At 43.5% G+C, this 27,735-nt stretch overlaps 1 protein-coding gene across 1 annotated transcript in view; it reads right to left on the bottom strand.

The window, feature by feature from the left end:
* SOX5 (SRY-box transcription factor 5) overlaps nucleotides 1-27,735 on the bottom strand; it is a 279,255-nt gene that overhangs the window by 12,820 nt on the left and 238,700 nt on the right. Inside the window, 6 exon segments of the mRNA XM_036400499.2 lie at nucleotides 2,032-2,197; nucleotides 3,035-3,038; nucleotides 3,358-3,451; nucleotides 3,454-3,469; nucleotides 16,252-16,397; nucleotides 21,435-21,612. Coding sequence (XP_036256392.1) covers nucleotides 2,032-2,197; nucleotides 3,035-3,038; nucleotides 3,358-3,451; nucleotides 3,454-3,469; nucleotides 16,252-16,397; nucleotides 21,435-21,612 — 604 coding nt within the window.

Genomic DNA, 27,735 nt, shown 5'->3' with positions numbered 1-27,735 from the left:
TAGAAACATCATCTTTCACTGTCTCAGACCTTGCTTTTCCCCATATCTGGCAGCAAAACAGAGAGTTTGGAGTCAGCTATACTGTCTGTCACCTCAACAGGATCTGTAATGAATTTGCACATTTTACTCCAACTACTGTATATCTAATCAGAAAAAGATGTCTCCATATCTCCCTGATCTAGCGCCAAATAGTAAAAGGTGATTCCTTATGTTAACAATTTCAGCAGAATGGCTTATTAAAACCAGATTTTAGGGTATTATAAAATGCTTAGAAGCCCTTTAAAATGTCAACCAGGATCCCCAGAGACTGCGTAAAATGTCAGCCCAGCTCAAGCGCCTGTTTTAAGCAGAATGAATTAGCAGCGTGCTGTCGGAGGTTGTTATCCAAAACAATCAGTTAAGAGGGAAAACATCAAGCTCCCTTTGTACTTTCTATATGAAAAGGGCCATTCAGAATGATCTTGTAGATTTCTGAGGCTGATTACTTAAAAACAGGTTTAACCAGGTCTACTCTCAATTTAGAACCAGACCAAAACTATTACTGCCCTGTCCTCCGGCTAATCACATCATACACCTCTGACCAGTATAATCACTTTTAACCAGTATAAGGTTCTACTGCCATCAACATAGCCAATTTAGCCTTCTAATCCTGTTCCCATAGCTAATCCAATCATCTCGTACCACCCTTTAAATCATGGGTTAATATCATCACATCTGCCATCCGTGGCAATACATTTTGCTTCTCCAACCAATTTATCTCGTTCCCACTTGCCCCCTGCTAACTTTTCATAATACCACTCTAATCAAGGGAAGCCTCAAACCTCTGACCAGTCTAAACCTGGCATATTTACCAGCCCTGCAGCTGGTTAATGCTGCCATTAAAACTGCACTGCATCTCTTGAGCAGCCTGCAAAACCAGTGAGATCTGCAGCACAGGTAAACATGTTCCTGCTTAGCTACTGGCCTGAAGGATGGTTAGGTCCTGTAGCTGTTTTTATTGGTAAAAAAAAAAAATTCTTTCTAATTTGGTTGCAGATATATTATTTTTCTGCTGAGATGTAATTCACTGGCCTCAGTGAGCCTCACTGGCACCTACTGCATCCTCCAGCACAGTACAGAGGAGTAACTTTGGACAGAACATGGTCCTGAGAACCTGATCAAATACTGACCAGTTGGAAGAATTTGGCATGAGATTGAGCAGAGGATGCTTGAGACATATAGTGATCAGGACGTGAAGAGCAGACAATATGGAAATCAGGGTTTTTTTAAAATTCTTTTCAATGTACAAAGAATGAAGAACCACCAAGTGTAGGAGAAGATCAGGTTTGGGTGATAGCTGGTTGCCTCTGAAATGAATCTAAGTTCACTCTTAATTCTTCTCCAAGCAAAACTCACGAACCCTAATGAAGTGAATTAAGGGCTATTTAAAGGGGGTTCAGCTCCTTTAAAAAAGAATACAATCTCTACGAGCGGATAAATACTGATTTCCCACAATTACATTGTCGGCCCTCAAGCAGCCACCAACAAAGAGTGCGTTAAAGCTCTACACTACAAAAATATAAGAACTTTATGACTCCCTCCCCATTAACAGGCTAATCTATATTTAAATAGGAGAATTAATGCTAGAATAAGTAACCAGGTGCACAAATCTGTGGGGCCTGCTGAGATGCATCTGCAGGGCCTGAGAGAACGGACAGATGAACTGGCTAAACCACTACTGGAGAAGCTTTGGCAGTCTGGTGAAGTTACTGCTCTCTGGAAAAGGAGAAACGTAACCCCCATGTCTAAAAAGGAAAACCTGGGAACTACAGGCTACTCCATCTCTCCCCTGTGCATGGCAAAATTGCCACCACAACCTCAATAATTACAAAGAATATTTCAGTGTGGTTAATCCACACTGCTGGGCAGCACAGGGGAAGCTCCCATCGCTGTTCTTGGTGCAGTGACTGAAGGGTGAGAGAAAAAGCAGCAATTCTGTTCTGTCAGGCGCTCGGCTGAGCTCGGTCAGAACCTTCTCCAACTCACTCTTACCTAGGATCTTGCTGATGTTGGAGTTGTGCATGTCGGGGAAGGCCTGTAGGATCTTCCTGCGCTCGTCCTTGGCCCACACCATGAAGGCGTTCATGGGGCGCTTGATGTGCGGCTCGTTGCTGCCGCGCCCGCGCGACTCCCGGTAGATCCGCGACTCCGACACCCCCTGCGCTCCCTGCAAGGCAAGGAAAAGGGCTCCACTCCTCTGCCAGCAGCACCCAGCTCAGCTGCTGCACGCCCCATGAGGCAGCATTCACAACATGTAATGGTTCATACATCTCATATTGCCACGTTTAGTTATTCCATTAATTCAGCATCACGCACCTGATCAGGAGTTTTCATTGCTTTTAAATACAAAGTGTTATGCTTTGTAACATAGCTTTTCTAAGCCATCTTTTACTGCTTAATTACATAAACCAAATATGTATTTATCAAGCAGGTTTACTTTTTGTTTTCATCCTTTCTTGCTTACAGAATGCTGGTCATATTATGTCACCTTTCTTCTACATTTCTGTCACTATAGGACACAAAAAAACACAAGCGCACACCACTGTTCTCAAGGTGAAGGAAAAGGGAAGTTTATTTTCTGACTCCAACATTTATAGTTTTCTAAGAGTGCCAGTGGATTGGAGGGTGCCAGTGCCACCTCCCCAATGACACTGGTCAAACTAACAGTCTATCAACTTTCTCTTCTTCTATAAAGGAATGCAAAACTATGAGTTATTTACAGAAAGTGTGTGAGAAAGTTCACTACAAGAATGTCAACATCAGAAGGCTTAGAAAACCTTAAAAAACCAGAGTGACACGTTTTTGTGATAGAAAGGGTGTGATAGATGGCAATACTGGGCATTTCTTCTTAAGCAATTCTCTAACTAGCAAAATTTACATACTTGTCTGTTTTCGTGATTACATCTCCTTAACAATATATGCAATAACAGAGAAACAAATAAACATTGTGCTCACTTCATCAAACCAGTAAAGCCCCCACAGATGCAGAGCACACAGCACTTATGGAGGATCAGGCCTACACTTCATGGCTTCCCTATGTGATCTCATTTACCCAACATATATTTGCCTCCTTTAGTCCCTTCTATTATCAGAAATACATTTTTGGTCCCATCTTGAGACCTTCAGTGGACAGAGGGAAGGTTAAAAATCATCTCCAGACTTAAAACACCCCACGATGAATCACTTCCTCCTGCCTTGTTTCATAGCCATTTATTGCTAACAGCTCGTATTCCTCATGGGCCTCCAAAGCACTGGATTCTCCCTCAGATCCCATTGACACACACACACAAACCTGGAAATCAGTAAAATCATTGGTACTGACCATCAGAATCTCCACTCATGTTGAAATCCATCATTGCATGGCTGAACTTCCCATCTTCACTCTGCTTTACTGCCAGCTGCTGGGTCAGGTCTCCAGTGTGGTTTTGTCCTATATGGGCAGGATGACAGGATTTGGATCAGGAAAATAATTAAATGTTGTAACTCCAAAGTTTGGACATTATTTAGGAGGTTTTTAGGGAAGCTAGATAACTATACACAAGAGTTTACTGAGCCATGTATTGAAGAATAAATAACAATGCTTCTTCTGGAAGAGACAGGGTTACAGACTCTGCCATAAAGTCCTTTTCAAAACTTGCTCATTAACTAGTGATAAGCAAACTCCATAGTGTTGAAAAGATTGGCTTAGTTAGGCATGATAAAACTGGCTGCACATCTGAAGAAAACTTCAACTCTCTGTGTTCCTGGGGCTGCAAAGCTGGCCTGAAGTTTAGGTGACACATGCTCTTTTGCAATGCATTTACTGTAGCACTCTATTTCTAGCCTGCAATCCAAGTGCAGAGACATGCATGGCTTTGCTCTGTTTCTTTTTTACAAGGCAGTATTTTAGGAAGCAGCCCATAGGGCAAGGAAAAACATCCTACAGTTCAAACTGACTCAGGCCTTGGGAAAGGTTCAGCCTGAATTAAGCATGATCCTTGGGCAGCAGTTTGTGTTCTTGTCCAGACTGTTTTGTCCAACCCTGCTAACACCCCGTCCATCACTCATGTGGTCAGAACTAACTGTGAACCCTGGATTGCAACAGGCTGCTGTGTGCTGCCAATTAATCTGTCTAAAGACTGCCAGAACAACATGCTAGGGCAATTCATTCCAATGTCCTCTTCAAAACACCTCGCTTCCCCCAGAATTGTTTGACTTTACAAACACAAAGGTGTTCCATTTTCCAACTGTTTTTGTTTTCCCAATGACTTCTGCTCATGAGCACTCTTTCTTCCTGACAATCATATGTTTAAAAATAAATCTTTCAGGGAAGCAATACTAACATTTCAAAATCTCAGGCACTGTGCCTTTTGCAAAGCTAAGAAAATGAAATGATGTGGCATGATAATGAAGCGGCTCCAGTCGAAAAAATTCTTTTGAGCTTCTTCCTGAAAGAAAAGATTTCTGTTTCCTTGCTCTATTCTACTCCTGCTGGCTGTAAAAGATCAATAAACTAAAAAAACTTTCAGTTTCCACATGGCAACTGTTTCACGTAGCCTAATAATGTCACTGGGATGTGTTACACAGGAAAACAGAAAAGAGAACAATGCAAATACAGAAATGCTTCCTGCAAAGTGATGTCCCTGCATCTGCAATTCAAAGAATGGTTCAAATTCATGTAAGTCACCGCACAAAGATTTTCTCAGGAACAGTTAGAAACAAGGCTAATGTGCTCAACTTTGTATTTTCAGAGTTTAGGGAACATGAGGTTAACTTTCCTATTCCTCACATTCATCTTCATTACAAATCCCTTTTACACTCCTGGTGCTTTGTCTACACCCTGACACTTCAGCATGCAAGAGGAGTTATCCTCCTGGCTTTTGCAGGAAGAGCTCATGCAGCACACTCAGCCTATCCAAGGAAAAGGGTTTCCATAACACTACCAGGCACAGCAGATCCAGAAAACTTGGAGAACCTTCAAATAAGCACCTCAACTAGCCAGGCATTTAGCTTCTCCCAGCTCTTTGATCCACCGTTTTTAACTCAGCTCTCATTTCCAAAGCAGCCTGTCAGAAGTCAAAAAGTCAGGACTAAGCTGAATTTGTATTTCTTCCAAATTGATTGCAGATATATGATGGAAGTCAACAGTTTTTTCTTCAGAAAAAAAAATCTATTTACTGTCAACTTCATAATGCCAGAGTCCTGCAAGGCACAGCCCAGCTATGGCTCTTTGGGAGCCTGACCTAGCCCAGGTTTGGTTCCTTGGTCAGAGCCTGACTCAACTTGTGAGACAAGCAATTCTAAAAATTAGACAGCACAAAGCAGCAAAAACAAACAGCAAGGAGCACTCCTATCCTTCCAGGAGAAGAAACATGAAACATAGCCATCTCTTGTTAAACAGAAAGGGATTCCAAATTTCTGAATTTTGTATCAGACCTCAGAAGGCTGCAAGACATTTCATAAGTATTTTATTTCTTCCTGAAGGGTTTCCTAATGATCATTTCTATTGGATTGTAGGAGAGACTCTCTGGAGGGGCAGCAAGAGCTCTGTTGACTGGATCATTTAAAATTCTAATGGGTAAACCAGAGAAGATAATACTGTAGAGAGCATGCAATCTCAAAATAGCTCAATTGTTCAAAGTATAACCAGAGAGGTTTCATCAACAGCCACAATGTGATGAGAAGTTTCTAAAACTTTATTAATCAAAGAAATTAACCTGCCACAGAAGACTGATTTGCACCATAACTTCTACAAATGCCCTAATTATATTTAAAAGAACAAAAACACATACACACATGGAGTATGTCATGTAAAAAAAAATATAAGAAATGACTAAGCACCACAAGTCAGACTCAGTTTTGTGGTCAGCTGCAAAAGTTACTTGGCTCTCTGTCATGGATAGCTGTCGTAGTTTAACAAAACATTGATCTAAAAAATGACAAGAACTTGGTTGCAGTCTCTTTCATAGAAGAAACATAAAACAAGAAGAGTCAAAACATATGTAGAACAGCCTGATCCTGTTTGCCAGAACTCCTCCCACTACTAGATGAAAGTGAAGCAAGCCCTTGGAAGGTCTGAGGAACAAAAACATCCTGCTGGCTTCGCCTCCTGTCCTCCCTGCTCCCCCAGCACCAGGGCTCAGGGGGCACTGGGAGCATCCCACACCTCCATCCAAGGGGACTGCAACCCTGGGCAGGCTGGGCACATGGCCTGGGCACATGGCCTGGCTCCCTGCTCCCTCTGGAGCCATCCTGCAAGGGCTGGGCACAAGGCCTGGGCACAAGGCCTGGCTCCCTGCTCCTTCTAGAGCCATCCTCCAGCCTGGGCTGCCTGGCAATCCCTGCAGTGCTCTGGCAGGAGCCATTTCCCCATGGCATAATCCAGTTTTGCACTGCCACTGGAGCAGGATTCTCTCCTCTGCTGCTCTCCTCACTCTACCCCTGCTTTCCCTGACAGGAATACTTCTCTCTGTTCTGATGCCTGCAGAGAAAGAGCCAGTTCCAGAGGAGGAGTTTAGGACCATAACTTCACATTCAGGACCATAACTTCACATTCCTGCTTTCCACATCCCAAGGGAACTGAAGGGCCAGGCAAAAAGAAAGGTGGAGAGTGCCAAACACAGTTACCTAGGGACTGCAAGGAGAAGCTTGCTGATCACCTCTTGCACCTAGGAATTCCCCACACACAGATGGACACGGCCTGCTACCTTTGCTCAATGTCAATAAACTAAAAAGAAACAGATGGTTGCCTGCTACCGTCCTTTTGTGTGTCTCATTTCTTCCCTTCCCCTCCAACTACAGTATGTCCAGCTATTTCCCATATCTAAATGCTAAAGGTGGTATGTTCAAATAGATTTGGGTTTTGAGGAGGTAGTTTTTATCTGAGATTGATGAGCAGGACCTGTGGCAGCATCTGATGGGGTTCATGGTACTGAGGCACATGAGCAAGGGCCTGTAAATATCACCCCTTCCAACACATGCCCTGCTCAATATGCACCAGATCTTAAAGTTTTGGGCAGATTAATTGCTATGATTGCACAATAAAAGTTCAGTTTATGACAGAAAAACATACTGAATTATTAGACAAGGTGGTGGCACCAGGTGTTATCCATTCAACCCTGTGGTGTTCTCCTCAGCTCTCCGAGAAGTGAAGTGTCCTATGCTCCATCCAGCACAAATGAAGACTTTGTAAAGGTAATCTTTGTGTGCAATCCCTCTGCCTCTTGTGGTAGCAAACATCAGAATAGGCTGAGCTCTACACTTTCCCCCAGAGTCCCACCAAGCTTGGAGAACACAAGGTAGGCAGGCATGAGGGATGGTGGAGAGCTGGGAGAACTCAGGGAACAGCTGGCAGCAGTGAGAGCTGTGCCCAGAGCTTGGCACAGGATGGATTATCTGCACTGCAGGCTCTGCTCCTGCCCATGAATGCTCCACAACAGGTGCTGTGCACTCTGCCCAAGCCTTGCTATGGCCCAGATCCTGCCACACCTCTACCTGCTGCAAGACAATTGCCAGCTTCTTTCAGAGAGATTTGGGTTTTTATGTGTCCCCAAGTGCTCTTCACTCATCACTGAATTACCCACATTTCACAAAGAAAGGCAGGATTATTAACAGCTTACCAGAAGGGAAACTGAGTCACACATTATGGGATTTGCCAAAGGCTCCTTAGAAAGGCTGATAAACATTTTAGTAACTGAAATTAGCACTCCTGAATCTTCCACAAAAATTACCATCTCAAGCCTGTAATTTCTTTATGAGTGTGGAATTGTGACTTGCTGATGGCACAGGGCACCAAGGAGAGCAAAATAAAAAAAAGCAGTTATAGATCCACCACTGCAATGGACCTTGCTTAAGCAACGCCTGCAGGGCTGTAAAACTCATAAAAAGCACATGCATAAATGATAAAATAGAGTGAGGCTTTCAAATGTTGACTCAGTAATTGTTAAACCCCTTCTGGCTGCACAATTTTATAGTCTTCTACTGTACTAATGAAAACGCAAGAAACAACAAAGAAAGGCTTTAGCCTTCCAATTATATAAACTCTGTGGACCACCAAAGAAGATGAAAGATTATTTATAATGCCACAGCAAGTTATCATTTGGGAGATTTTTTGTTGTTCCATCAAAGTTGAGTATGAAGAAACAATGCATTCACCACCCCCTCAGCCTTTTCAATCTTGCTTATCCAAGATCTCTATTTTTCATGGAATAATCCACCCACAGAATCTAAAAGCAGCATTAGAAACAAGAAAATAAAAGAACAGTCTTTATATGTGGCTCTTCCTGATTTTATGGTACTCCTTTCAAAATTATGACATGCAGTCTAAGCTGGGGCTGCATCAGTTGGAACCATACCTTTTGGTTTACAGCAGTTATTAAAACCCAAATTGCCTCAATAGTGCCCAGAAATCACTGTCCCTGGTTTGCAATCTACATGAAGGGTCACACAGACTCAGCAGAGAGTTCCTTATGGGGAGGTATAGGGAAAAGATCAGAATGACCATGAAGACATTTAATTACTGCCCTCTCAGGAACAGACACCAATTCACAGAGAGAATCTGCTGCAACTTACACATTCATTTCTCTTTGTTGTGCATTGTGGACATAGGGCCTCAGTTTCTAAGGGTTCTCAAGTCAGTGTCTTTAAAAGCACTGAAGGCATGACAGAGCCCACTGAAATAAAAAGAGGAAAATCCTCAATAACCTGGCAAGGGTCAGGCCCCTAAGGTGGGTTTTTTGTGTTTTTTTTTCTTTTATTAATTCTTTGTTTGAGAAAGAATGACTTCATTCATAAAGTGTATTATTTGGCTTGGAAACAAACGGATGGGAAGCAGCAATTCTGGAGGACACTGAGGTCCTGCTTTTCCCTCGTGATGCTCTCTCAGAGACAGCAAGTCAGGACTTTCACATGAAAATGCACACAGGACTGGCCCTGCCCATGATTTTGAAGAAGGAATAAAAAGGAAAAGGAAATCAAAGCAGAATGCTGAGATGCTGTTTCCTTCTCAGGAAAGTTGTTAGAGCAGAGGCACTGACCTCAAGCAGATCCAGCTGTAATCTGCCGACTGCAAATAGGTTAAGAGTTCCATGACCCAGTTTCTCATCCAGACTGATCCTTGGGCTGACATGGCCTGCAACTCTCTGTGAACTGTTCAGCCACTGCACCTTAATTTCCTGAACTCCACGGGATGGAGACAGTGATGCTTTCCCACCACTGTGAGGAGTTCTGAGGTCTCTGGATGAAATGTGCCATGGAAATTTTAATCAGGGTCTTCCCAGCGAGTCAGAAAGCTGGTACAGCTGATCAGCCTGGAAAGGAAGCACCAGCTGGGGGACAGGGGTGGCACACTAAAATGAAACAAGAGGAAAATCACAACCCACACAGGATTTCCTGGGAAGGAGGGTCTGCATGCATGCAAAGAGAAAGCAAGAACACAGACCCTGCTTTCCTGGCAATTGTTTAACTAACAATGGGTGACTCAAGTGCATAGCAGCAATATAGCCACTACAGAATACTTTTTCCCCATTTTTCCCTAGAAGGAATTCAAATTCTGCAGGTACTGAAATGATGAAGGCTGCTGTACCTGTGCTTACACTTCTTCCAGCCCTGCTGAACAGGTCAGGCTGAGCCCTCAGGAGCCCAAATGGACACAAATCAGAGAAGAACCAGGCCCAGCCTCTATTACACTGGAGAGAGGTATACTGCACTGATGCTGAGTCCCCAAATGAGCTGAAAGCCCCAGTGACTTGAGCCATGTGATCACATAAAAATAATAAAAAATCTCAGGAAGTAATAAGATCTCATGGCTGTGGGGCACAGCTTAGAACTTAAACCCAACGACTCCAAAAGCTCCGAAGTCGTAACAAGGACTCCACATCACTTGTATGGTTTTACTTTCAGGAGGAAGTTTATGCATCTTTATTGGGTTTCATAAAACTTCCACAAGAGCATAAACAGCTGCAGTGCTCCCTGACCCACCCTGGGCTGTGAATGCTCCCAATCTCTGCCCCTCGGAGTGAACCAAGTCTGAATTCCCATTTGGAGTTCAGCACCTGCCTGGACCTAAGGTTCTCCCCTTGACTGCTGCTCTCCTGAACCTCAGCTGTACTTTCACACACACACATCCGTGGGCTGAACCCATCCCTCCCTCTGCAGGCTTTGTTCTTTATAGCCAACCCTGCCTATGCATCCCTGCCACCACAAGGCACTGAGGACACCCAGAAATATCCATAGCTTGTCTTTAAAAGATGGAACTGGACATTTAATAAATGATGGTCAATCAGGTGGGGGAAAAAGCAGTGTTTTAAAATTAAGAGCTAAAATCTTTGGGGGAATAAAAGAAGTCCTCCCTGCAGAATCTCTCTCCCTCTCATGCGTAGGCACTTGCAACTGAGAGTAGTGGCACTGTGACAAAAGCAGCAAAACCAAAGGCAGGCTCTGCTAAAGGAAAAGGGGGAGGGGAGTTCTTCCACTGGCCATCTGTGAAAACAAGGCATGTGGCCATTAGATGGAGAGGCTGTAAATATAAATATACACAAGCTCCACAAAGCAAATGGCAAAAAGAAAAAAAAAAAAGGGGGGGGGGGACAGATAATAAGTGGATAAACTTTCAGGTGAAGTAAATCAAAGTGTTTATTACTCTGTGTTGGGCAAAACCAATTTTGATCTTTGCAGCATGCAAGCCTGACCTGTGTTTTTTAATTAAATTTGTGCCAAGTTTCAGGAGAAATGGCAGTGGGTGCAGCAGCCCTGTTGAACAGGGCTCCTCGACCATGCACCACCCTGTTGGGGCTGCTGACTGAAGTCTGACACCTGGTGATGGGTGGGTGATGACATGAGACCTGCTTGACTCGGGACACGCTTTCAGAACTTTGTGCTGACAGCACCCACAAAGAGGACTGCAATCCCCACACAGGAATTTCTGCTGGCAAAGGGAAACAAACTCAGACAGAGAGTAGGGAGAAGGGTACTAAGGGGGATGTGCAGGTCACTGCTGCAGGACACAGCCCGGTCCCACACTGTGCCAAGGGATCTCTGCTCACCCTGCAGGAGAGAACAAGAGCACCATTGCACTGACCAGCTCCGCTGAGGTTTCACAGAGTGGGCTGCAGGGTGTATCCATCAGGTCTGCTGGGCTTCCAGGGAGAAGTGTGTGTAGTATCTGTGCCTGACACAGCCTCTGAGAATGCTGAAGTAAAATTTTCCAGTAAAATACGACAGAGATTATGAACCTGGGCAGGTTTCAACTCCTGCAAAGTGATCTGGCTTATGATGTCAGTACTGTGCCTCTGGGGTAATTTTCAGTGGGTTTCTCCTGCTTGCACCAGGTCCCAGTTTCAATCATCACAACTTCCTCAGCCTAGCCTGACCCACGGCCTCTCAGTGTCTGCAGCAAGGCCAGGGTTCCTCTGTTGTGCCAACCCTTCTCTTTTCTTCTCCTGCCTGCCCTTCTGTCCTGCAACCTTCTCTTGACTTTCTGGTTCAAATCTAACCATTAGGGGAAGCAAAAAAAGAAGTTATTGAAGCAAAATTCTCTACTGCAAGAAAAATTTAAATGCAATGAGTTAAACCAGCTCCTCCATGTGTGTTCAGTAAAGTGAGCTCCAGTGTTTTATTTCTCAAAGGCAGCAGGAGCTGCGGGATTGAGATCCTTAATATTGCTCTTCTTCCCAAGGGGAGAGCAGGGCCGAAATCCATTTCAGCTCAGCAGATCAGAGTGGTGTCCTAAGAGTTAACTGTGCTCTCCCCATCCATCAGGCAGCCAGCGAGGCATCAGAGGGGATGATGGATGTAAAATTATTGCAGGGCTGCCACCCGAGACACTTCCTGCCATTTGTAAGCAGCGCTGGAACCGACACACTTTTTTCATTATTAAACATCCACATTAAGTCAACATTGGTCACTGTCATCCCACGTTTGGCACTTTCTTAAGGGGAAGAGGGAGAGCTGGGGGTGGGAGTGGGGAGGATGGAGGGAGGAGGGGGGATTGGGAACGGGAGCAAAGGCATCCTGAACCCCGTGCTCCATGAGGATGAGTAATGGGCTGGCTCACAACGCGGCAGTAAATATTGTTACAAATAGCTCTTTAGTCACAAGCCAGCAGACAAGTACATGTCAGAGCCTTTTAAAAGGACACACTGCAAGCAGTAACAGGGAGAACTTGCAGTGCAGGTTCAGCCCCAGCAAGGGAAGGGGGGATGTACTGGGATGCACTCAGCTGGGAATGCAGCTCCATCCCTGCACATCAGAAAGGCTCCTGGGGTGTCCTCACACAGCTGGCCAGCACTCAGAAAGCAGTGACAAGGAGGAGGAGGTGCTGCCTGTGTGCCCTGCTCCTCCTCTGTACAGCCCTGAGCAGGAGCAGCGGGGATCTGTGCCTGGCCATGTGCATGTTTGGGTGCTGCCCCTGCAGAGTGCCCAGCAGGCTGGGTGCATGCACACCCTGCTGGCTCTTTGTGCTTGTGTACACCTCCCTGGCTGCTCTGGGGCTGAGCAGAGAGGCCAGGGCTCCCTGTTGTGCTGTTTACCCCAGGTAACACTGTTTATGTATGGGATGTATCAAGCTATAATTAACTGTAGATGACAATTACATATAAAGCTATGCTCTCGGGTTTCCAAGAAACCACAAAAACACACTCTTCTCATTTATACAAGGAAGTGTTTCCAAGAAAAGTAATGTAAAAATATGTTTTACTGCATTTGCAATTAAAATAGGCTTTAGTGAAATCCGTGTTCACAGTGATGCTCAAAGTTTTTACTGTAATCCTCTGAAAATCAAAGCCGTCAAGATGGTCCAAGTTGGATGCCCAAAAAGTGACTCACCCAAATCATCTTAGCCGTTTTTAAAAATCTTTTCTTATGTATGACTCCCTTTACACAGCTTGTCTCTACTTCCACAAAATTCCTGTCTGACTCCTGCCTTAGCTGGCATGTCTGGCTGTCCACAGGGATCAACCCCTCTGGGAACATCAGCAAGAAAACAGGACACATCTGAAGAGCCCAAAGAGCTTCAACAGAGACTCCCAAAGATGATTTCCAGCCCCAAGCCAGCCCAGCTACCCCTGACAGACAAGTCCCCACCAAGAGTCTCCCATAAATGCTGGGAATGGCACAGAGCCCCCTCACTGGAAGGCTGCAGAAGCAATTCTTGCAATAAAAAGCTCATCAGGGAATAACAGGCCTCCAAAAGTACACTTCCCACTGCAGCAAAGAAGGGAGAAAAATCTGGGATAGCCCCAACAAGTGTTTGTTACCTATAAATATAATGTGCATTTCTAAGTACTAATATGCCCAGGGATCTACAGATATACATTAGGATAAAATAAAATAATTACATCTTAATTCCACCCCCCATCTCCAATTCTCTGGTCAGGAAGCAAAAGTGACAGACAGGATGTCTCCAAAGTTCAGGGGCTGCTACTAAGTCCTGTGGTGGGACCTTGAGCTGCTGAAAAGGGAAACTCTGTAAAAAAACTGTAGCACTATTTCTTGCCAACCAAATTCCAAACTATCTCATTCTCTGCCTCTGAAAACAGAGAGAACCAGAATAAAGATTAATTAAAAATGGCAATACTCGCTGTCCTCTCAAATCTTGCTCTTAGTAAAAAAACCTTAATGTCCAAGAGCAAAAATACACAAACTTTAGAGAGGCTGGATTGTTTGTCTGGATATGAACATCACACATTAAAATAAATCACAGAACCAATTAGGTTGGAAAACATTTCTGAGACCGTCGAGTTCAAATCAGTGAGCCCCAATAAAGTTCTGGCATTAATTGTATCAAAACCCCCAAAGCCTACAGCTGCTTTAGAAAAATTCTCTATTGAGCAAACCATTTTTTCTTCCTGCTACCTTGTAAAAGAACTCCTGTCTGCCCTCCACGAGCCTAGCAGGAGGTATGAATTAGAGAGGAAAATAAACTTCAGCTGAGGTTGAGGGTGTGAAGTGAAAACAGAAGGAATAAGGAGAATCCCAAGAATAGGAAAGTAACAGAATAAAGTGAATGCAGATGGTTCCACTCCTGTTACTTAATCAAAAGGCTGTGCAGAGTCACTAGAGCCAGCATAAAGTCATGTGTTAGAACAACAGCTGATCTGTATTAAAGAAGATTAACTGGCAATGCCATGGTGGAGGGCCTGGGATTATTTTATGTGCTTCCACTGCCGAACAAGCCGTCAGCACAATTACTGCCCTCCGATGTGAATGACTGATCTGTAACCACAGCTAAACAGCATGCTGCTTAGGGGCCTGGGTGCTTCATGAAGATGAATTTCCATACCATCAAAGTGCTTTTAATGGGCTTCCTGATCCAACCAACAAGGCCTGCTTTGCAAGTATATAGAACTCAGGATGAAGGCTTCCTGTCCAAAAGGATTTGGTCGGTTGTCACTTGACAATTCCCAGCCAGCACAAGGGAGGAGAGGGGGGAAGATAGGTACAGTTGTCTCTGCTTTGGAGGATTAAAAAAAAGGAAAAAGAAAAAAAAGGGTACAGATGCTTTCTGAATGTTCTGAATGCAACCAACTGCTGTATCCACAGCTGAATTCAATGCGCTTAACAAATAAGGGCAATTTAGCTATGCTTGCGAGGAATAGCTGGAGTCACTTTGCATTAGCATCTGCCTGAGTGTTAAAGTCATTTCTACATGGGGAGCATAGAAAAGGAATTTCTGCTCCGAGCATCCTTTCAAGAATGCTTAAATATTTGAATATAAATTCCTTTGTGCTTGTGATCACTTCTTATATCTGACACTCTGCTTTTCCCTTTTCCCTTCTGGTGCTCTTCTCTGTGGAACACCATAAACATGCTCCAGCCCTCTCTTTCTCTCTCCCCACAGCAGCACCCTGGCTCTCCTGAGACAGAGTGGAGGTACTGCCACATACCCACTACACTGACCTCTTTTCTCCTTCCCCTTCCTCTCCAGAAAGGGATGGAACTGGAGTCATTCCTACATCACTGGCACCCGGGACAGGCCGATGGAAATAACAGTGCAGCGGTGAGAGACTCACACGGACACTTAACATTCATTACACAGGCTGCTGGCTTCTCACAGCTTATTGATCAAACTCCATCTAAAACCAGGCACAATGGAAAGCCATCCAAATCAGCAATCTGCTCGTTCTGGACAATATTGTTTGACTCGCAAGCTTCCCAGGATGACTGGGTTTCAAGTTTCTGCTAAATAGCTGATCATTTTTATTCAATCTATCTGCCTGCCTGTCTCAGTGAACTGCACAAGACCTTACAGTGGAAGTGCTCTCAGTTAAATGTAGCTGACACCAAATGTGACAACGGGAACCTTGTACTGTATCACCCCAGAAAATATAGCAGGGAAGGAGAGGAGCAAGGGGAAGCCTTGCTAAGCACACTGAGATGAGAACAGAGCTGAGCTGTGTATCCTGGGTGGCAGCATTGTAAGGACAGCTCACAGGAAATGTGGCAGCAAGCACCGGCAGGTCTATTTATCCTCCATAAGGTGTACACAGAGACATCAGGCACTCACTGAGGAAAGAAGCAAACCCCAACCTCACTGACAGGCACGGCAGTGAGAGCACACACGAATTTCACTAGAGAATACCCACTTTGTTGGTATTTTGTTACAGCACAGCTTCACAGGCCAGTCCAAGAGCAGACAGTGGTAAGGCCTGTACGTTCTGCCGCCTCTAAGTTTCACTGCAAATATTTGGTGCAGTTTGTGCTGTCAATTCTCTGCTTTTCAATTCTGTTCAGTCATCTAACGTGATGTGACAGTGCTACATTGCAATGGTCACAAAATATCATCTATGACGACCTCACGAGGCTAAATACCCAGAAGCTGAGCCTGAGTATCAGCAAAGCTTATGTTCCTAAAGAAGCTTGAATATTTTCAAATCCAGCTCATCTCACAAACACATGTAAGCATTTCCATAAAGCAAGATTTCCACTTAGACCCAGAGATTTCCAAGATCACCTTCCCTTAATACATGTTGACAGGCTGGAACAGAAAATTAGTGGTCTCCAAAGTTCTCGTGAGGGCTTTAAGCATCTCTGCCTCCTCCCCACTCTCCCCCAGGGGTCTCAGGTCTCTCTGTCATGTCATCTTTTGGCTTTTCACTGTTTTTGAACTATTCTCTTTCAAAAACGGGGAAGGAAAAATAGAATAAGGAGGACGAGAAGGGAGGAAGAAGCTGTGTATCTGTGGGGAGAGGCAACAGAACACTCTGACCCTTTGCAGAAGGAGTCTGGGAAACTCACTTTTTCTGTCCTGCAGTTATTGAGACCCAGGCTGTTGACCACGGCCACCTTCCCATCCAGCACCTGCTGCTCCCTCCGTAGCTGCTCCTTCATCTGCCGCGCCTCCTGGATGGCCTTGGTGACAGCATCGTGGTCATTTAAATAACCTGGGACAGGACAGAAGAAAGGGTGCCTTAAAAACCAGAAAGTCACAGGAAAACACTTCAGCTCCCAGCAGTGGGACGCAGTTTATCATTATTAATGAGAAGGAGTTAAAAGGCAATGCCCACCAACCTGTGTGCGCTCTGCAATTCTGCTGTTGTTATGATAGAGCCACCTGGACACAGAGCCTGGGAAACCTCAGTGCCAAAATCCTCACTGCTGCTATTTGATCCCATTAGTCTCAATATTTCCCTGACACTGCAGAGGCTGGCCCTGTGCTCTGCATGCAGCAGGATGGAGCTGGGTACGAGTCAGGGGAAGCTTTGATCGTGCCAGCAATCCCAAACTCTTCAAAACAGACCGTTTCATTCTTCCCCTTCTCCAACTTGTGAATACATTAAAATAAACCACAGGTGGCGGTGGTTTGCTATACATATGAAATGCATAATGGCTGGGAAGAAAAACCTCATCCACTGAACACTCCCCACCACCACCTGTCATTCATAAATGTACAAGAAACCACAGCTACACGGACCTACATTCCCACTCCTATTCATGCTGCTAATAGTAGGTCAAATGTCCACTGTTTTGCTGCAAATTCACAGCCTAGGGCTTAGCCTTAGTAGTCACTGAATTATTTCCTTTTAAAATGTTACAAGCATCACCGGCCCAGCTAATACTATTTAATTTTAAATGTGACACTTTGTCATTTTTTTCCTTTAGCGTACCGTAGATTATACTTATTATGATCTGCATGTGATTTGTAGGGTAGAATACTGATGGGAGACTCCAAGCCCCAGTCTATTTCTCAGATATTAAAGCAGAGGCTAATATCTATCAACCTCCCTCTCCCCCTGCACATCCCCACACGTGTGCACACACACACACACACACTTCTTTCTGTCTTTTAACTAGGGCATAAAAACAGCATAAAATGAATCTGTAATATGAAATTGCCCAGAAAAGGGACTTCTGTTTGTGACATGAGGCTAAATCTAACCAGATCCATTGGTGAATTGTGACAGATGGAGGGACTGTGAGACAGAAGGCAGGCACTAATCACACACAAAATGACCGGCTTGCCTCAACATGTTCCATGGATTCCAGCAAACTTTACACCCTAATCCATTTTTAGAACAAAAAACATCTGGGCCATAAATCCTCTAATCTGCCAAAACACGCTATTAAATCCCATGATTTGTTGAAAAACACTAAGATTAAAGAAAGGAAATATAAAATGGCTAACTGCCGTGTTAGGAAAGTGTTATTAATACTCTTTCTTTGTCTCAATTATGAATGTTCTGTTCCTAAAGAGCCTTGTCTAATCATGTCAGATTACACATCCCTGTTGTATTGCTAGACTCTTCTATCTGATCTGCTGATTGCCAAAAACGCAGGACATTGTCTTGCTGCTTGAAACATTTCTGGGGAAGAAGCTGATGTCAGATTAGTTCAGTGCTGCGCTGCTGTCAGGATTTTAGCTTGGTCTGGGGTTTTATTGTTGGTTTTTCTTGACTGTGGAGAGAGTGGGACTGATATTCCCATCTTCCTTGGAGAAAAATAGCTCGAAAGAAAAGTTCCTGTGCAGTTGGACTGTTGCTAATTGCACTAACAGCTAGCTTTTGGCTAAAACCCCTGGAACCCTGAGAGTTTTGTATGAAACAACTTGATCCACCTTGCTTTCATCAAATGACCCAGTTCAGTAATTCCCAGCCAATGGAATTCCAATAATTCCAGTTTTCCCAGCATAAGGAAGAATATAGCCTGCACCAGCACAGCTGATTTTTCTTTTTTTTCCTTTTCTTAACCTCCATTTTACCAACTTGCCTGATTTCTTCCCCAGTTTGCATCTGTTAACCTTTGCATCTGATCAACCTTGCATGTAGTCAGAATAAATTAAAAAAGGAAGCAAATAAACAAACAAACAGCAGTATTAGTGCTGCTTTTGCTGTTGTCTAGGTATAATACTTTCAGTCTGTAACAGAGCCAAATTTGCCTAGGAGCTGGAATTCATGCCCTTCTCCAGACTATTTGGCTTTTCCTGAATACTGCTATCTTTGAGACAGTTTGGCACATGACAGTGAATAAAAGCAAGCACTCCTTATGTTTTTCAGTAGCTGCCAAGATGCTGGTGTGCAGGGAAATGATTAATATAGAAGCGAGTTGAATGTAAATTATTGTTGTTTAGGGTAGGTGGTGAATTATTGACAGAGAGGGGAACTGCATTACATAAAATGAACTTAGTTCCAAGGATTGCCAAACTAGCACAGAGATGTTGCAGATAATGGCAAAGAGCAGGGAGAAGTTGTTTCTGTTTTTAGTACACGGACATATGCCTGCTCCCAAAAAGAAAAGCTTGGATTTAAAGTCATCCATGGAGCCATGACATTTGTGACTGCTCAGTCTGTAGCACCATTTCTGTGCTGTGGGGATGGCTCAGGCAAGGGCTGAGGAGCTGCAATGCCTGAGTGCAGCCCTGCTGATAATCCCTGAGGCTCTGGGCTCCTGTCCCCACAGAAAGATGAGCAATACACAGCATTTCTCCTTGCCATGGGAGCCAAGGGGCCTGAGCACAGAGAAAGTTTAATTTGCAGCTAGGGGTGGTACAAAGGGACACAGCCCAGCTGCATGCAGCAAGGAGGGCTGTGCACACTCGGGACAGACAGCCTGTGCCTCGTGCTGACATGTCACAGACATCTTTTATGGAAAGGGAAAATCCTAAATCCTTTCCTTAGGATTTTTCCTCCTGAGAGGCTGAGAGGCCTCAGGAGCAAAATGTAACCAATGGTTATCTGCTGCTGTGGAATGCAGCAGGTGCATCTGGGATTGGGCTCATGTGGTTGTTTCTAATTAATGGCCAATCACAGCCCAGCTGGCTCGGACAGAGAGCCCGAGCCACAAACCTTTGTTATTCATTCCTTCTTTTTCTATTCTTAGCTGGCCTTCTGATGAAATCCTTTCTTCTATTCTTTTAGTATAGTTTTAATGTAATATATGTCATAAAATAATAAATCAGCCTTGTGAAACATGGAGTCAGATCCTGGTCTCTTCCCTCGGACTCCTGTGAACACAACCACACTGACAGCTCCATCAATCCAGAGGTGGAGGTGCCTGACAAGGGGCTGAGTGCTTCCCAGGGGCTCTTTGTGGAGGATTTATCCCTCAGGATGAGAAAGGGATCCAGCTTCCCTGCCATGTTAGGGACCACTGTAGCTTTGCTAAAAACATCACCAAAGTTTCTCTGGTGTGCTCCTGCTGGAGGGTGACGTGGGATTTCACCCAAGCTCACCAGAGTTTCACCATGGCCATGAGCCCTGCTTGCTGGATCTGACCCAGCAGTGAGCAGGGGACTGTGCAGGCAGTCCAGGAGCTTTTCCTTCTTGCAGTCCTCCAGTAAAGGATAAACCTTTGCTTAAACCTTTGCTAGGAGTGTCCATCCAGCTCCTGCACCAGCTAAAGACAGCTTATCTTACACATACAGCATGCACAGTGATACTGCTCTGCAACCTCAAAAAGTCACTTTCTATATTTGTAGCAGAGAGATATACAGCAGTGAACTCTATGTCATTAACAATAACTTAAATATGTTATCTTTTGCTCCACAGTTTTCCATGGTTGCTTAATGGTATAACACATTAATTCTTCTTACAAGAGTGACCTTTAAAGCTCTGTTCATCCTCACAGCTTTTATCCAATTACATTATCACTCATTAAAGGTACAGCATTTCAAAATCTGCACCTTGTTAGAAGAAGTAAATTGCAGGGGTCTCAAACCCGTGGAAAATAGCAGGTGTGCAGGGAAAGAGGATTGGAGAGGGGAGAACAAGAGATGTCTTGCTGCTGAAATGTGAGTCAGATGCTTAACTTCCCATGGAAATACAACGTTCCCTCTACGTAAGGACAAAAATCTAATGCGAAAAAAAATGAAATTCAATGCACAGTGCATGGAGAGCAGCAGGGTCAAGCAAATTGAATATAAAATACATTACTGTGCATCACAGTTAAAGAGTGTAGGGTTAATAACAACAGAGACATTAACAATTAGTAATGTGATATTTAAAAAATATTTGTATGACTCTAATGTGTCATACCAAATAAATATCACTGCACAGCACGGCTGTATCACAGACACAGCTTCTGATAGGTTTGACCTAGGGCTTCTTTTGGGGTTTTCTGCGCTACCCCTGAAAGTGGCAAGGCAGGAGATGCTCTAGGAGACAGCAGAAAAAGTACATCTGCCTCACTCAATTCCCAAAACAGAGCTTGATTTACACAATGGAGCCTTGATCCAGGTTATACTCAATCCCTTCATGGAATACAACATTTTAGAAGGATCAGGAATGGGGTGGGTGCACATTTTCCTTACACACACAGAGGACAGTCCCTGGAACACATGAGAGTTATGAAATTACCTGTAAGACTGTTACTATTTAGATGGTCCTTAGGCAAAGATATCATTTTGGCAGGAGGAGGAACTATCACTATTTTCTGGAACGATGTTAAAAACAGCCAGTCAAGACTTTTTGCAACACAGGGCAATAAATCTGGGGTTTCCTTGAATGAACCTGGTGATTGCTTTGCTTATTACACCAAGGTAAAATAATATTGCAATCAGCATTTGGATGGACTAAGGATTGAACTCATAATTTTGGAAAGATGTAGATTTTTAAATTTAGGTTAAAAGTTTGTTTCTGAAAACTCATCCATCACTTTTAGATGACAGGATACAATATCAAGGGTCTCCAGTGCCCACCATCAGCAGGTCACTGTATGTGTACCATTAAAAACCAGCATTCATCAGAAGTTAAAGCAGCATCTGAAATGACGCAGGCCTTTGTTTTCTGACTCTGTAGAAGCTAAGATATCCCTCCTGAAAGGAAAGTCTCTGAGCTTCTGCACCCACACCAACCAGCTGGAGCATGATGGGCACCCTGGGCAGCTGTGGGCAGGGCTGATAAGAACCCCTTCCCAACAGGAGCTACCCCTGGTTCTGAGGGGGACACACAGAGGGCTGGGTGGGACACACACAGGGCTGAGCTCACCTATTGTGTTGGCTCTGGCCGAAGGACTGGCTAATGTTGCTGGCACGGAGGACTTTAGTGAGCTGGCCCCACTGTTTATTCTCAGAGCTGGCATGTGAGGAGAGGTGGGGGACGTGGGAGATTTGCCATCAGATGTCTTGGGTTTGGCTGAAAGGTTCAGAGGCTGGGCCACTTCATCCTGTGGAAGCAGAGGAGAAAGAAATGTTATCACCCAAGTGCTGCTGGCACAGCTCTGCCCAGCCAAGGCAGGGGCTGCAGCTCCCATGGACCCAAACCTGAGAGCTGCTATCACACACATGAAGATCAAATGTGATACCAGCTTGTCACTCCAGCTTGGAACTGCAGTGACTGATAAACTGGAAAATTAGTGTGACATGATCAGAGAACATCATCCACTTTGTCTCTGAAGAAATTATTCCCATCCACAAGACATTCGCTTCTATCATGAAAATAAAGAGCAATTTTATAGCTATATTTTATTTTGGATCTAATATTCACTAATAAAAAAAACCTGAAGACCATCTTCACTTAACACTCAACCACCACTAACCAAACTGGGCAAACAAGTGAATAGGGGTTCAGTTCGTTTTTTATGGGGTTTTTTGGGGTTTGTTTTTTTTTGGGTTTTTTTTTTTTTTTGGTGTGCCTTTTCTTTGGTTTTTCTTTTGTTTTAACTGGTATTTTCCCCTGAACTTAGAATCCCAAGCACAAAAACACGATAGGAAATCAAACACTTGTCTTCCACCTTAACAAAACCTGACACAATAACCTGGGTAATTCTGCACACACCCCCAGATGTTTTTATCTGGTGCAAAGCTGGACTTCTGGATTTCAGCAATGATTATTATTATGTGAAAATAGAAAAATTGGGTGACATTTTTTGCAGGGTAATGGAATTATTCCTAAACCTGGCTTGATTACAGACAAGAGTGACAGACAGTGCTATAAAAAACATTAGAATGCCAAGTAATGTATTTTTGTTCGACCAAAGTAAAATACAATAAGAAAAAGAAAAAAAAAAACAACAGAGAAGGGAGAAAAGGATTTTCAACAAGGGGAACATTTTAGAAGTGATTTTAACTGACTTTAAATAAGCAGAACTAATGGATGTGATATTAGATCAAATCATCACATAATAGCTTGGCTCTTGTCTGACACTGTGACTTAGAGAAGTCATCCTTTAGCTACAAGGAGTGCTTCACAGACAGCTGGGCTCCAGCTCTAGGCACTGGGAAACTGATTCTGGCCTCCCTAAATTGTAACTACATCTAGTTTTATAGAATTATTCCTGACTTACTTACAACAGTGCAAAGCTGAGTGAGATTAGACTCAGCTTTTGGTTTTTGTGAGCTTTTTTTTTTTGGTGTTTGAGTGTTTTACTGTTATCACCAAAGTCTCTGTAACTATCATGTAACAGTGATTCTTTTCCACACAGGAAAGAAGGAATTTTACAGCTGCTATTGCTCATGGAACTATGATGGAGATGTCTCCAAACATAAAGACAAATCTACAAATCTCTGTCATGCAACTTTTCCATTGCCTCTGAGCAAAGCACCTTTGTTATATTCGATTATATTTCTACATTTGGCTATATTTCTACAGTTTTGTGACAGTCATAGCAGATAAACATTATCAGAGGCATAGTGGACAAAGCTGTCATCCTTAAAGTGATGCTGAAGCCATCCTAGAGGCAACTTGTGCATAAAATAAATGGGAAAAAAATCACTGCATAGAATTGCCTCAGGAGCCTACATACTACACTCCCAGAAGTGAATTAGTTACCTAGATGGCAGAGTTCTGTTGATCTGCCAGGAGATTTAGGCTGCAGGGTTCAAAATGTCACCAGTAAAACTGGTATTCGACATTTTTAGAAGGGATTTGTTACTTTACAGAAATACAAATCCATTGTAGTAGAATACAATAGATAAAGATAAAATTAGAATAAAATAAAATACCAGCCAAATGGAAGGGGATTTGCTTTGCTGCTCCCCTGATTTCAATTAAAAAATAAAGAAGTCTCACAACATTCCAACTGTAGTGTTGTGAAATCGGTACTGAGTTAGTTGCATTGAAGTTTTGAGTACAAATGAGCCAACAAACCCACCAAAGACAGTGACCCTGTGCCAGAGAAGGATCCCTGAACAGCCAAGCCATGTATTTATCTGGAACTCAGCCTGAGCAGCAAAGCAAACCTGCCCACAGACCTGCTCCCGCTCAGCCCAAGAGGGTTTGGTTTCCATGCACGTTGGATTCTTGACCTCTGCTGAAAGTCTCACCAGAAGGGGCTGATCTGTCTCAGCTATGGTGCAGAAAGCTGCAAGGTGCTCTCTGCCCAGAGAAATCTGGCAGAGCAGCAGCAGCTCAGGAGCAGCAAGTCCTGGTGGGGATGGCTCTCACCATGGGAAAGGCAGCGTGGGTTCCAACCCAAATCCCCATTGTGAAAGGCTTCTTCAGCCTCATCCTCTGTCCCTCAGCCATCCTATCCCTGTAAAGCTTATTTCCTTCCCTCCTCTTGCTCCCTCTCCCTTTTCTCAGCTCTTCTGTTCCCTTTTTTTCAGCCTGGTGTGAAGGCAAGGTCCTGTCCAAGTCCACTGCTCCAGGGTGGTTCTGATCTCGTTTAATGCGAGCGGTTTTTCCCCACTGTAGGCATCAAGCAATGAGGCTGTTTGTGTTGCAACTATTCCTGGGAGTAAGAATGCTCCTCTTCATTCAAGTCAGCACAGCCTTCTCTGAAGCCAAGAAATATAAGGCCTTGTGGAAATAATAGAAGCCGACAGCTCCAGAGCTGATAAATGTCATTCCAAATTGCCCCTTCATTCACTTTCATTGTGTGCTCAGGCTAATGGTAAATTAATCGGAGGTCACAGAAGCTTGCTTCTCATAAAGGAGGATAAGTAAACAATTTTCAGCTATTATATATATTTACAAAATGATACTACTTCACTGTTTGGTCTTCATAACATTTTTACTTCTGTTATTTCCAAGAGCATTCTCAAATCCTCGCTGGAAGTCAAATGCATTAAAAATCCTGCGTTGCATCAGGATTTGGTAATAACTTCAGTCATTTCCTTTACAATAGTGGAACTACACTGATTTATTCCAAAGGACTCTAAAAAATATCTGGAGGACAAGTAATAACATACAATTGTGCTAAGTGTGCAGATGATTGTTAGGATCTTCACTCCAGCCAGTGAAACAAGTTACTCTTGTCCCTTTCTGCAGCCATCAATTCAGAATCCTCTGCTCTTCCAGCTTAAACCAAGAACTGTGCTGTCTTCATTACTGATCTGAGCCTGTGTAACCCCAATAAGAATTAGATGCTAGTCCACCTTTATTTTTTAACTATAAAATCTCCCAGCTAACATTCTGACACATTACAGATTAGCAGAATTTTCCCAATTATGCCAGACTGCTTGGGCAAGTAAGAGACATAAAAGATGAAGTCCAGATGTAGCATCTTCCCTTCAGGTAGATGGTATCTTTCAACAGCCAGGAGACTTGATTTTATGCAGTGGATCACAGAATCTAGGATTACTCCCTGCACTCAGTTTTTATTAGAGAAAGCATTGATTGGTCCCTGCCTTTTTTTGAAATGCAGCTATTCTAAGATGACATTGAAAAGGTGGGTTTTTTTCCCAAGCCAGGATTTTTTAAAGAGTTAAAGTCAAACATTTATTTATATATCAGCCAAAACATTAATGCTGAGACTAGAAGACGTTAAGACCCAAAAGGCTTGTAATGATATAAACACAAATGTGATGAAAATAAAGTATGATCTTGATTAAAAGTTATGAAATGCCTCTTTTAAAGTAGCACATTTGTCTTACAAAACAAAATACACACAGGCACAAAATAAATGTAGAAAATAAAGCATAAGCAAAAACACAGGAAGAGGGGCTAATAAAGTGTACCCACAGAAAGCAAAGCACTGGCAAAGAGATTCCCATCCCCTGCATCACAGCTGGGTCACAACAGTTGCTGCTTTAGGGAGAACTGATTTGCTTCCCAGGACTGAAGATTCATTAACCAAAACTTGGATTCAGGGAACTTTAAATCCTTGATTTTCTCTAGGTTTTTTCCCAGGTTGTATCTAAGTATTTGAAGAAAGAAAGAACCCTCCACGTACACCAGAATTTGGGGTAAGTAAAATATCCATTGAATATTTTACTTGAATATTTGGGAGTAAGTAAAATATTCATTTGAATATTCATTGAATATTCAAAATATTTTGTAGCTTCACTCAACCTGGATTAGTATAACTCTGAGCTGTCACACTTCAAACTTCAGCCACAGAAAATCTCCAAGTTCAAGTGCCTGACATGCCACACAAATGAAATGCTGCTGGCAAGCTGAGTGTGGATCACACTGCTTTTAAAGGTATGCTTGGTCCTTTGAAAGGTAAAATGCTATAGGTTAACACAAAATGCTCATTAACATGGCAGAAAAAGTGAAAGAGGGGGAAAAGGAAGGGATTTGGCCACAGCCAGGCAGGGACAGCAGCAGAGCTTCAGACAGACCCAGGAATTCTGACTCTCAGTCAGCAGCCTTGGAATATCTGGTTGAAATGATGTCTTTGCTAATCTTGCCATCATGCTGTCTCTATTTACTTCCTCCTAGGATAAAAGGTTAATTCATCTCCACGGAGAATAGATATGGGAAAAGAAGGGGATAAAATCTGATTTGGAGAAACTCTCTAAACCATTTATTAAAAATGGCACTATTTCAACACCAAGAGCTGAATAAAAGGCTGATATCCCACATGAATAAACCAGTCTAGAGAATGGAAAGGGGGGTGGGGCTGGTGGTGAGGAACCCAGACAATTCATTAGGATTTGATAATCTCACTCCTGTTCACACATTTTAAGGGCAGTGCACTATTAAAACACGGCCACTGAATTACTGTACTGTCCTTTAAACCCGAGTGCTGGATCCCACTGTGGCACACGCTGCAAGCCCAGGTTGCAGGGTTTATTACAAAACCATCAACTGCTCTGGGTATCATCTGACTGGCAATACAAATGTGCTTAAATGACCTGGCTTAAGCACAGCCCAGCCTGCTCTGCTAAAGAGGCTTTTCATGACCTCTGGGAACACATTCACCACGTCTTGCTGCCTATTTAAATGACCTTGACAGTACAAATTACAGCCAAATGAGTCAGAAATAAGAAGCCAGGGAGGGGGGGGCTTCTACAAGATTGCCTCTGCCACCTCAACAGAAACAAAGCCTCATTCCCCCACCCTGGTTCTGTTTCCTGGAGATCTTAATTTCAATAGAAATGCAAAATATGGAGCACTCACTGGCATGTCTGGGGCAGAAGACAATGATGCTATTGTTGCCCACTGAACAATGCAGCCACTCAGTGGCTTATCCAGACTCCTGCTTATCCAAAAATGTCTAACCAATATAAGGAACCGAGCTACAACAGCAGAGATGCAAAGAAAACCCTCTGGAATCAGTGTCCCTTAGGAATACAGCTGTCCACACACTCACACAAAGACACTGGCTGGCAGCTTCCTTCACCTCCCCTACTCCTGGAGCCACTCATGGTGGAACTATCAGGAGTGATAATAAGGAGCCAAGGGGTAAAGGCAGTTGTGAACCATGTTGTATAAATGAATCATGCTGCTGATATTATCCTCGCTGATGAAATAATTGTATTAAATTAAGCAGGGATGTTCACATGACAGGATGGGTGAATTAGATAATGCTCATCTGCAGCTGTACCTCCTCCTGCCACATTCTCAGGTTTTGATTAAGAATAATGTGTCCCTTCCTGCAAAGGTGGAAATTTCTCTAACTATGTAGAAAAACACATACGAGACATAAAGCCAGGTATCTTGGTTATGAGACTGTAATAAACACAGCAGAATTATTCTTCAGGTTCAGAGAAGTCCCTTCATCGTATGCTTGCCCACAAGTTTCAGTAGCAATAGTAGAACCAGACTCTGGTTAGAAAGGAAAAGGCACTGAAGAGAAGGATGAGGGCAGGTATGAGGAAAAACAGTGTTCCTTCCTTCTGGTTCTGCACAGACCTTTACTTCTGTGATGGTGCAGAAAGATCTCTGCCTGGATTTTTTTCGATATCCAGAGCAGCATTTTTAATTAATTTTTTTTTTTTTTATTGGTGTTCCTTTGCTGAATATCTTTTCCTGCATGAGTTTCTCTCAGGAGGCAAGTACTTTCTGGACTCAGGGCATGTTATCCAACCCGAGTTAATACTTTACTGACACTGCCCAAATACTCTTATTCATGGGACTCAAAACAAAGGGGGAAGCTGAGCTGCCTTACACTCGTGACAAA

The sequence above is a fragment of the Molothrus ater genome, chromosome 5 (assembly GCF_012460135.2).
Source record: "Molothrus ater isolate BHLD 08-10-18 breed brown headed cowbird chromosome 5, BPBGC_Mater_1.1, whole genome shotgun sequence".
Lineage (NCBI taxonomy): Eukaryota > Metazoa > Chordata > Aves > Passeriformes > Icteridae > Molothrus > Molothrus ater.
Note: the sequence above shows the minus strand (reverse complement) of the source record. Positions and strands in the feature narration are given on the sequence as shown.